Raw genomic sequence first — 12,047 nt, 5'->3', positions numbered from 1 at the left:
GCTTATTATTTTGTTTGTTTGTTTTTTTTGAGACAGGGTCTCAGTCTGCCACCCAGGCTGCAATGCAGTGGCATGATCTTGACTCTGCAGTCTCCACCGTCCAGGTTCAAGCAACTCTCCTGCCTTAGCCACCAAAGTAGGTGGGATTACAGGCCTGCGTCACCATGCCTGGCTAATTTTTGTATTTTTGGTAGAGATGGGGTATGTTGACCAGGTTGATCTGGAACTCCTGAGCTCAAGCAATCTGCGTGCCTCAGCCTCCCAAAGTGTTGGGATTACAGGCATGAACCATCACGCCCAGCCTGTTCATATTATTATTATTAATGAATCAAAGCACACTATGTTCAAGGCACTGGGGACGTGACAGAGACATAGACCTTGCTCTCTAAATGGTTATCCTGACAGGTAAATGCAATGAAGTGCTCAATTTCAAAAGCTTTTGATGGTCCTAAGAAACATGAATGCTCATTCAAACCATTCTTAAACTGGTTTTTTTTTTTTTTTTTTTTTTTGAGGCGGAGTCTTGCTCTGTCACCTAGGCTAGAGTGTAGTGGGGCAATCTGGCTCACTGCAACCTCCGCCTCCCAGGTTCAAGAGATTCTCATGCCTCAGCCTCCCGTGCCGTGATTACAGGCATGCACCACTACACCCAGCTAATTTTTGTACTTTTAGTAGAAACGGGGTTTTGCCATGTTGGCCAGGCTGGTCTCAAACTCTTGACCTCAAGTGATCTGCCCTCCTCAGCCTCCAAAAGTTCTGGGATTGCAGGCATGAGCCACTGCACCCAGTCTAAACTGGCTCTTAATTTGGCCATCATTCTAAAATGTAGCTTTATTTAAATACCTAAAAACTTCTAGCTAAAGAGCCAAACAGTTTTTGTAATATTTTTAAATACAAAGCCACTCATTTTCCTATCAGAGATTTGTTTTTCAGCTGGCAATGACCACAGAATCACCTGATCTAATGTTATAATCGTACAGTCAAGGAACCCAAAGCTGAAGGAGGTTAAGTGGCCTGGCCAGGCATCCCAGGGAGAGGCAGGAAAGTCAGACCTGAGAGCTGATGGCCCGGGCCTCTGTTCAGTGTCTTCCCTACGGGCCAATGGCTTATCTCAGGAGAGGCCTGACAATTACAAGTGGGCTGGTTATAATGTCATAATCTGCTAACAAAAAACGCTTTCAATTCTGCAGCATCCCATGTAATTTCACCTGCCCAGTAGAAAGGGCATTCATGTTAAAAACACAGGGTCCACCCCTGACATGTCACTTGCCTCTTCTGCCTCCAAAGGGCTCCATCTGATACAATCACATATGTACTGGCTTGTACTGGACAGAATATCTCTCCAAGGCTATACGACAAACTACTAAGAGCAGTGGCTCTGGAGGAGGGAACCGGGTGCCTGGGGAAATGGGCTAGGAGGCACTTCACTGTAAGTTCTTTTGTATATTCTGAATTTTGACCATGTAAATGTAGAACCTATTCAAAACAGTAAACTGAAATCTAAAAATAAACAGAGGCATTTACCCATTTCCCCTTTCCCCAAATTACTGATTTTTAAATTTTTTGTAGAGACAAGGTCTCACTATGTTGCCCAGGCTGGTCTCAAACTCCTGGCCTCAAGCAATCCTCCCACCTCGGCTTCCCACAAAATTATTTTCAAAAAAATAAGTAATGGGCTCCATCTGTGCTACAAGGAGACTATTCCCAGCTGCCCCATTTCTGGACAAGGAAGACATGAGAATAATAGGGGATAATTCCTACCTTTTGGTTACGCTGCCTTTCTAGAGGAGGTTAAATACCTATTAAAGATCAATGCAATAATCAAGACAAATATACTGCGCAACTCTGGAACTCTAGGAGTCTATGGAAAAAAAATAATAGCGAAGTCTATTTTGACAAGCATCACTCAAGATGGCAGCTGTAAATAGTTTTGTGGTTTCCCTAACCTGACCCCAAAGCCACAACAATCTTGTTTCCTATGTACATAAATAAGGAAACTCTGCTTAACATATGGGCTCATTAATCAACTATCAACACTGAACTCCACAGGGAGGGCTTTGTGCTTCCTAGAGGTGAACAGCTTTCTATCATCAGGGATAATTTTTTTTTTTTTTTTTAAGACAGGGTCTGGCTCTGTTGCCCAGGCTGGAGGGCAGTGATGCGATCTCAGCTCACTGCAACCCACTTCCGGGGTTTTGCCATGTTGCATAGGCTGGTATTGACTCCTGAGCTCAAGCAATCCACCCACCTTGGCCTCCCAAAGTGCTGGGATTACAGGAGTGCAGCACCATGCCTGGCCGGGGATTAATTTTACATGCTCTAAAGACTTAATTTGTAAAATGCATGCCAATCGCACAAAAAGAAATTATCTAATCTAATAATCTATCTTATCTGACCCAGGACAGTTCTGTCATGTCAATGGTGGCTGGGCTGCGAAGGTCACCTGCCCCATGTCTCTCTCCTCTTCCATTCTTGCCTCTTCCCATGCAGGGAGCACGTTATGAGGCCTTTGGGAGGTTCCTCCTGTGTTTTCTAGAGCCCTGGAGACTGCTGCAATTTTCTCCATATTAGTCTTCTCTCACCATTGTTGTCGTAACTCCTCTTCTCAAGTGCAAAGTGTAGGTATCCTCAAAGCCCTGTCTTTGGCACTTTTGTTTAGCGTTGGAAAAGGAAAGCTAAAGCACTAGGTTTCAGAAATGAGGGCCAAGCACTTTTGCCCCAGCTGCCTGGAATATTCCCACCAACTGCCACTAATTTCCCTCCTTTATAGGGCAGACACCACCTCCTCCAGGAAGCCTCACCTAACTACCTCCCTCTTCCTCTGGTACCCATTCTGGGCCCCCCATAAAACCCTGTGCATGTTTTATTGAGCATCTTGTTTTATAATGATCCATTTGTATGTATCTCCCCCACAAGACCATGAAAACTTACATTTCATTCATTTTATATCTCCAGCACTTGTACACAGTAGGTGTTTGATAAATATTTGTTTCTATTGAATATATGTCTTAGACTGTGTCTCAAGGAAGACAACAGGAACCAGATAGAACTGTGAGGGACAGTGACATATTTGGGGACTGGTGAGTGTTATGTGGCTGGCACAGAGTGTGAATGGGAAGCAGCAGGAGACAATGAAGCTGATAAGGAGAAATGGAATCAGCTGAGAAAGGGCTTAAGTCATCTAAAGAGTGTGGACTTTCTCCCAGGCAATGGGAAGCAGCCAGTGTCCCTCAGAAGAGGCACTTCTAACATTAAGATACTTCCTGTGTGGAACTATTTCACCAGGCACTACAAAACATTTAGCATCTTGGCCAGGCACGGTGGCTCACGCCTATAACCCCAGCACTTCAGAAGGCCGAGGAGGGAGGACCACTTAAGGTCAGGAGTTGGAAACCAGCCTGGTCAACATGGTGAAATCCTGTCTCTACTAAAAATACAAAAATTAGCCGGGCTTGGTGGCATGCACCCGTAGTCCCAGCTACTCGGGAGGCTGAGGCAGGAAAATCGTTTGAACCGGGTGGTGGAGGTTGCAGTGAGCCAGGATTGACCACTGCACTCCAGCCTGGGCGATAGAGCAAGATTCCATCTCAAAAAACAAACAAAAAACGCTTAGCATCACGGTTCACCCTCCAAATGCCAGTGGTGTCTGCCAGTCCCTATGATGACCGAACTGTCTCTACATATTTCCATATGCCCCCAGGGGTATAATTCTGGTCCCTGTTAAGAACCACTAAGCCAAGATTTTTCTTTTAGGCAGGAGGATGATAGGGTTGATTTGTATTTCAGGAAATTGACTCTGGTGATCTTGAAGACAGACTGGAAAGGAAATTACAGACAGGAAATGTAGCTCAAGAGGTGACTACAATAGTCCAGGTGAGAGGGAGTCAGGTCTTGCATTAAGGCCAAGGTGGTAGAGATGCAATGGAGATGAGCAATTTAAAAAATTCACAGAGAGAAATCAAAGGACTTGCTAAATCAGGCAGTCATGGGGTTTGGAGGATAAAATAAAAGGGAGGCCCAGCACAGTAGCTCATGCCTGTAATCCCAAGGCGGGATAATTGCTTGAGCCCAGGAGTTCAAGATCAGCCTGGGCAACAGATGATACCTCATCTCTACAGTGAAAAAAAAAAAAACAAAACAAACAAAAAAAAACAACTAGCCAGGCTTGGTGGCGCAAGCCTGTAGTCCCAGCTACTCAAAGGTTGAGGTGGGAGGATGGCTTGAGCCCAGGAGGTTAATGTTGCAATGGGCCGGGATCATGCCACTACACTCCAGCATGGACGACAGAGTGAGACCCTGTCTTGAAAAAAATAAAAATAAAAAAATAAAAAATAACAGGGAATATAAGAAATCCCCCCAGTTTCCAGCCTGCATAAAAGGGTGGATGGAATTCAGAGAGTCAACACAGAAGGAAGAACTGATCATGCATGCTAGAATAGACATCTAAGAGAGGAAGTTTTTTGCTTGGTTGAAAATGGCTTAGAAGTCACTGGCATAAACACATCAGTTAGAAGCCATAAGAACAGAGGAGGTGGCCCAGAGAATATGACTTGGAGAATAAGAGAAGCAGAGAACTTAAGGAAACAATGTGAAAAGGGTAAGCAGAGCAGAAGAAGGCAACAGAAGGACAAGGAGCTCCAGGAAGCAGAACCAGTAGGCTGGGTCTGGTTCCGAGGGACAGAGCTTTGCAGCAAGTGTGGAAGCATAGGTGTATGCAAACTTCCATCCCTATGACAGACATGATTGCAGAATCGTCACCGTTGTGCAAGAGTGGAAAAACCCTGCTGCCAGGGTGCCCCATAAAAGTCTGTAGGAAACATAAAAGAGTAACACAGATCATCTGCATACTATTAATAGTTCTCACTTTTGAGACACCTGGTGACAATACAGCAAATCATAGCTTCCCTGTGTGTCACCGAAACTGTCACTTCAATGTTGCATGGGCTCTAAGGTTTACTGCATGCTCATAAGCTGGGAACTTGTAAAAGCAAGGATGGAATTCCCTCATGAACAAAGGCTGCTGTGCTCCACTGGCTCTACCTAGGAACTGAACGCTCTGAACAAGTGGACCTTGGAACAGACACCGGATGGCTCTCCTAGAGTCCATCCCTCTTCCTCTCTATACTAGTATCCTGATTTTTCTCAGGGATCTATCCTGGCCTTGATAAAGTCTATGCGCTGGAGGTAGGACCATAGCCCATGCTCTAGGCCTGGGCCCAACTACCTTAAACCAATCGGCACATCCCATCTCCTCACCCCACCTCACCCCCAATCCATGGTAACTACGGTGGAACAGAAATAGTCAAAAATGGGGAATGTTAACAACAAATCAATGCAATGGAACGTGCTTTCAAATCTGCCAAGAGCTTGGAAAAAGCAGCTTTCTCACTCCATCAAGAAAAACTACTGGGGCCAGGTATGGTGGCTCATGCCTGTAATTCCAGTGCTTTGGAAGGCCCAGGTGGGAGGACTGCTTGAGGCCAGGAGTTCTACATCAGCCTGGGTAACAAAGCAAGATCCCCATCTCTACGAAAAAATTTTAAAAATTAGCCAGGCATGGTGGTGTGTACTGTGGTCTCAGCTGCTTGGGAGACTGAAGCGGGAGGATCTCTTGAGCCCAGGAGTTTGAGGCTGCAGTGAGCTGTGACTGTACTACTGCACTACAGCCTGGGTCATGGAGTGAGACCCTGACAGGAAAGAAAAGAAAAGAAAGAGAAGAGAAGGGAAAGGAAAGGGGAAAGGGGAAGGGAAGGGAAGCAAAAAGAAAAGAAAAAAGAAAAAGAGGCGGGAGAGGAGGGGAGGGGAACTACTGGGAGAGAGGCTATTTACTCCCACTGGCCACACTCAAGGAACAAGCAGCCCATAGAAGCTGCCAATAGCCAACTTGCCATCATGAGGATGCCTGTCTAGGGACAAAGCAGACACTGAGGGCACAGGAGAGAGAAGGAAAGAAACTGGGTTTTTCATTACATTACTGAAATGTTAGATGAAGCCTGACCTCAAGTCCATCCCAACCTCCGGACTTTTCAGTTAGCAAACCAATACATTACTTCTACTTCAATGTCAATTTAAGACAGGCTTTCCACTTTCTGCCAGCAAAAGATGCATAACCGACACAGCCATTCTCTTATCAATGACACATGATCGTGGAGCTTTTAAAAGCACCTGGAGAAGATTCCGTGTAAGGAGGGCTTCCAGCCCAGCGATGTCTTAAACACAAAAGAATGCTATGGTCATGCAGTTGTCATGAGCGTGCTTGCTGACAGAAGTCACCAAAGGCTGATCCACTGATGCCACTTAGGACAACCAACCAATCCAGGTGTTGAAAAGCCTCAGAGAGATGCAGGAACTGTGGGTCTGAGTCACATCTGATACTCACATGTCTCCTCTCAGCATCGGTGCCATGCTGGCCCTGGAAACATGCCACCAAGCGCTTATGGGAATGGTGGCATATTGACCGCACCGTGTCCAGGCGTCTCTCAATCTGACAAGGCAGAGACAAAAGAGAACAAATTCATCCTCTTTCTTTTGTGGTGTCTGCATGCTGGTAGGAAAAGCACGGCTGAATCTACGTGCAGGGAAAAGGGATGATCTTGGCTACACCTTGCTATCACATTGAGTGGCGCCAGTCAGTTTACACACTACAGCACCAGAAAAGCACCAGGTCGGACCAGGCAGAAATGAGAATGAATGATCCAGGCCCAGACCCACTGCCAAGTGGAAAAAACCAGAGATGCCAAAGAGCTCTCTCCAGTTCATGTCAACAGAGCCTTCCACACAATGTACATCAGACAGAAGCTGCAAAATAAATGTTCCACAATTTAACTGCAAGATCTGTGTTTTCAAAATTATTCCTTATTGGGTTTGGGGTGTGTGTGTGTGTTTTAAATAAACCTCTAAAGCAGAATGGACAGTCAGCAATAAGAAACACTGACTTAGGGGACCCACACATCATAAGCAACTTCCCAAAATACTATTGCTAGAATATGGCTGTTTATGGCAAAGAGAGCTGCTTTTTACAGAAAGGAATGCCAAAAATGTGTATTCTGATGACTCATGAAGAATGAGAGCAGGCCCCTTGGGATGCTTTCTATTTTAAAGATAAATCAACAAATTCAAAACAGAATACATTTGACCCCAAACCATTTTACGCATCGAGATGGTTTGTGCCTCTTTCTCAAAAGAGCAGCGTTTCTTCAGATCCAAGCCCATAGCCCCAGGACTCAGGGCTGGCAGGCAAGGGGAGATTTAGGAGCAGATTCCACATTACCTTCCCCAAATCTTGCAATGACCAGATTTTCAAACATTAGAAAACTAATGCACATTCATTTGCCACCAGAGAAAAGCAAAAAACGAACAAACAAATTCCATAATTTAATTTTGATTCCAATTTCCACTAGAATGTAAACTCCACAAGGGCAGAAGCCTTGATCTGTTTTGTTCACTGATTTCTCCCAGTGTCTGGGACGTTATCTTTCACAGAAACAGAAGGTGCTCATTTACTATTCGTTGAGAGGACCCATGTCTATTGAGTCCCTGTGCAAGGTATTCAAGAATCAACAGCAAAGAAATGCTGGCTCTGCCCCCGTGGGAGGCACAGCCCCCTGGGGAAATGCCGCACAACTGCTCAAACAGAGACTGAAAAAAAGAGGCAGAAGAACACAGGGCAAATCAAGGGATGTTTCACGTCAGAAACAGACAGTCTCTGTGGCTTGCAGTGGCGGTAATAATAACAATAGATCACAAATATCTAGCACTTACCACGTGCCAGGCTCCGTTCCCAGTGCTGTTCCTGCTTAACTCATTAAACCCTCCTAACAACCTGTGAGGTGGATAAGGCCTTTCCCTCAGTTTAGATAAATGGAAACTGAGGCACAGGGAAGTTCAGTAAATCCCTGAGGCCACAAAGCTAACCAGGTGCAGACCTGAGATTCGAACCCAGGTAGCTGGGTTTCAGATCCCCTTTTCATCATCATGCAACAAAACTGATTTTCTTTCCTGCTCAAAATCACACTAATTAATTTTATTCTGTTTCTGGTTAAAAAATAAAAAGCCCACAGGCCTCAATTCTCACATAGGAATTTTTTTCCATCCTTTAAACAGATCATTTAAAGGAGACTATATTTTGTTACCTGTAATAGATCTTCACTGAGGACTTCTGTTTTCTCAGCTCTGTGGGAAAAATTAAAAGTTCATAGTTAGAAATCCAAAAATGAAAGGCAACTCCTAAAATTTAATAATCATTAGCCTGGAGTTGAAAGCAAAACAGGCAGAAATGAATTTAGAAGGGTTGGCAGGGGCAGTTTACCAATTTTTACATCAGAGAGCAATTTAAGCAAAACCAAAGAAAAATAACTAAGGAAAACTTTGTGGGGAATAGCAGCCCAAAACAAGAACAAATGATCCTGAGTAGTGGTTCTCAAACTTGAGCAGGCACAGAATCACCAAGGGCAGTAGGCGCTGATATAAAATGCCATTTCCCAGGTCCCTCTGGAGATTCTATTCTAATTCAATAGACCCTGCATTTTTAACAGCCACTCCTTGCTCAGAATTCCATTGCAGGAGGTCTCGAGACAAGGCTTTGAGAAAACACTGTGCTACAGAAGCTTAAACTTCAGTTCACAACCAGAAACGTTATGCAAAGATACAAGCCTAGACCATCACACACAATAACAATTAGTTCCTCCTTCAAATTTCCTCTCCATCCTTACTTTTAAAAGAAACTGTTTCCACAACTTTCTCTGTTATGCTTTGAACTACTACTAATTTCATCGACCCTTCCATTAAACCAACATCGTGGCCAGCAATCAGAAGGGGACATTCCGAGCTGGCGGAGTCTCAATTGTCAGACCACAATAATTTTTATTTTTATTTTATTTTTATTATTATTATTATTTGAGACACAGTCTCACTCTGTTGCCCAGACTGGACTGCAGTGGTGTGATCTCGGCTCACTGCAACCTCCACATCCCGGATTCCAGTGATTCTCGTGCCTCAGCCTCCCGAGTAGCTGGAATTATAGGTGCGTGCCACTTCGCCCAGCTCATTTTTGTATTTTTAGAAGAGACAGGTTTTGCCATGTTGGCCAGGCTGGTCCCGAACTCCTGACCTCAAGTAATCCGCTCACCTTGGCCTCCCAAAGTGCTGGGATTACATGTGTGAGCCACTGCACCTGGCGTGAAGGAAATTTTTAAAAGAGAAAGAAAAAGTATGTTTCAGCTCTGAACAGTGAAGGGAGTCAGGGGAAGGCTGTCAATGAACCGGAAATTCAGAACGGGGATTGTATGATCTTGGCCAGGAACCAAGGCAAGAGCAGGAAAAGCTCTTGGGCCAGAAAGTAAATGAGACCCCTAGAATGACCTCGAAATGCTGCTAAGCTCAGAGCAGTGCCAATTGTGGGCAAGAGAAAGAAGCGCACTGCTCCTCCAGTCTACACTTAGGGCAATGGCACGTTAGCCAGAACGGGGCATTGCCATGGGGGATTCTAACACTTGTCATCATGGCACTGTCCCAGTCAACCTGGAGATGCCTACAGGGTGGCTCACTCACCAGTTTCTGCAGGAAACTGGAATGCTGACCTGACTCAAATACCTCCCAGGGCCAGAGGATCAGGGCCTAGAGACAAAGCCAAGGCCCCAGCTTCCAGAGGCAGCCAATTTTCAACTCTATGAAAAGGTTCCACCAGCAGCAGGCCAATATATGCCACCCTAGACCTTGCTTGGCATGCACGGTGCCAGGCATTGCTGAAGAGCCAAACACGGGTAGTCATACCAGTTAGGGAAGGGAAGCAGGGCCCCAGCTGACCATGAGGTCAAAGAACCAGACTCAAAAAGAAACCTGACAGTCAGCCTAGCAAGAACACACCTGGCATGAGATCGTCATAGCTTCACCATTAGACGCCCCCATTCCTCTCGCCAATGCCTCATCCCTCCTTTAGCAAAATGCCACCAGGGAATGGGTAACTTTTGCCTTTTTTCCCTAGCCAAAACCCCCAAATCTGGACAGGGCCCTGTATACCTCTGACAGAATCCACCTCAACTCTAAAATGACTTCCTTCTGTAAGTATGAGTATACACAGAAAAGTCTCAAGGCCTATTAAAATTTTCACAAGTTCAAAAAAAGAGATTCAACCTGAGAATCAGAACAAATATGTCCTTTTTCAGAGCAAATTATTTTTTAAAAAATAACAGAAGAAGAGAAGAACTTGCTCTACAATCCCAATGTGGGCGATAAGCAGATGTGGGAAAGTTAGTAATAGCTCAGGGGTATGCTACAGCCAGCTCAGACCAACCAACCATGTGCATCTTTTTCCAACTCCTTGCTCAGTAACCTCACACTGGTACTTGAAATCAAAAACATAAACAACCGCAAACAATTCAAACAGGAGCTTGACAGTTGTTAAACAGTTATGAGCACAGTGCTGCAACAGCCACAAAAAAAATAAAGCAAACATAAAAACGAGGCAAGTATTAACTTCAGGAAAACAAAAAGTCCACTGGAAACAGGAAGATAGTCATAGTACTAGTATGCTCAGCTGCAAATAATTGATTGGACATAATATAAATATCAAATAGTAATATAATGAAAAATTATAACTGTATTGAAAGGATGGGGGGAGCAGAAGCAGATGGAAAGGGCCCTAAACCCTCATTTATCAGAACAGAAAGATAACAGACAATAACTAATTTGATAACCCAAACGATAGTTTACACATATTACTTAAAATTATGAATATGAATAAATGTCACAATAAACTGTTAATATTTCAAAGTAGTTGCTTCTGGAGTTGGGAAATCTCAGAGAGTAGGGAGTGAACCCACCATATTTTGTGATAAGTCTTTTACTATATTATTTGACTTTTTAAACTACATGAATACACAATTTTGAGGTTTTTTAAAAATAGCATGTTACTTACATTTTTAAGTAGCATGCTTGATTGATATGGCCAGGGGTGAAGTGTGCCTAACTTAAAGAATCGGTCCAATGTCAAGCTCTACAAATGCACAACAGAAAACATACCTCAGAGTATCCAAAATGTAAAGAAAATCAGTGTATTTCCAGCCATTTTTTAAAAATTAACTGGACCCTCTGCTTTACAGGTACTTTACATGAAAAGGTCTGGAGGCTGAAAACTATATTGAATATATTATATGAAAATGTTAATGTACTGTTTAAAAAGAAATTTCCCCTTTGTTTCCTGTATTTGTGGAGGCTATATAAATTACACTAAAAAAATCAATTTTAGATTTGCAGGCTTTGATTTAATTTTAAAAAAATCAATTTTAGAGGCTGGGGGTGGTGGCTCATGCCTATAATCCCAGTACTTTGGGAGGCTGAGGTGGGTGGATCACTTGAGGTCAGAAGTTCAAGACCAGCCTGGTCAACATGGCAAAACCTCATCTCTACTAAAAATACAAAAATTAGCTAGATGTGGTGCCACACACCTGTAGTCCCAGCTACCTGGGAGGCTGAGGCACAAGAATTGCTTGAACCTGGGAGGCGGAGGTTGCAGTGAGCCAAGATCGTGCCACTGCACTCCAGACTGGGCAACACAGCAAGACTCTGTCTCAAAAAAGAAAAAAAATTTGTAGAAAAAAATCCAAAACCCAACTAGAGTTCCCCGAGATTATTAAAAGTGACCTATAGTTGGGAAGAATTACTTTTAAGTGACAAATCATGACTATGGAGTATAATACACAAACTGGAATGGCTCCCTCACACAAAGATTCCTTTGCTGTCCTGTGGGCTCTCCATCTTAATTTTCAGGACTTGGTACTGTCTCCATCTATTCCAATAATGTGGTCCAAATGACCTGATCTCCCTCATCACTGTGACTGGTCCAAGCCTTGGCGCTTCCTATCATGAACTGTTTTGCAGTGTTCACCTTTACCAGAGATATGGAAAGTCCAGCAATTATTCCACTGTCAGCCAAGGTGCCCATTCAATAGGCCATTCAATAGGCCATGTACATAAGCCACAGAAATGTGCTGGTTTTTACTGAGAAGTGTTATCTTTGGTTGAGTTTTTGTAATTCATTAAAGCAAGGC

The 12,047-nt window shown here is 43.9% G+C and overlaps 1 protein-coding gene across 6 annotated transcripts in view; it reads right to left on the bottom strand.

Annotated features, from left to right (window-relative positions):
• The window catches only part of ARHGAP17 (Rho GTPase activating protein 17), a 98,443-nt gene that overhangs the window by 53,489 nt on the left and 32,907 nt on the right, over positions 1 to 12,047 (bottom strand). For all 6 annotated transcript variants that reach the window (XM_030799494.1, XM_003261651.4, XM_003261652.4 and 3 more), the window contains exons 2-3: positions 8,133 to 8,172; positions 6,380 to 6,484 (exon numbers count right to left, since the gene is read on the bottom strand). In XM_030799494.1, coding sequence (XP_030655354.1) covers positions 6,380 to 6,484; positions 8,133 to 8,172 — 145 coding nt within the window. The remainder of the gene's footprint in view (positions 1 to 6,379; positions 6,485 to 8,132; positions 8,173 to 12,047) is intronic.

Source organism: Nomascus leucogenys, chromosome 2 (assembly GCF_006542625.1).
Source record: "Nomascus leucogenys isolate Asia chromosome 2, Asia_NLE_v1, whole genome shotgun sequence".
Classification (NCBI taxonomy): domain Eukaryota; kingdom Metazoa; phylum Chordata; class Mammalia; order Primates; family Hylobatidae; genus Nomascus; species Nomascus leucogenys.
The sequence above is the reverse complement of the archived record's forward strand: the minus strand, read 5'-3'. Positions and strand labels throughout refer to the sequence as shown.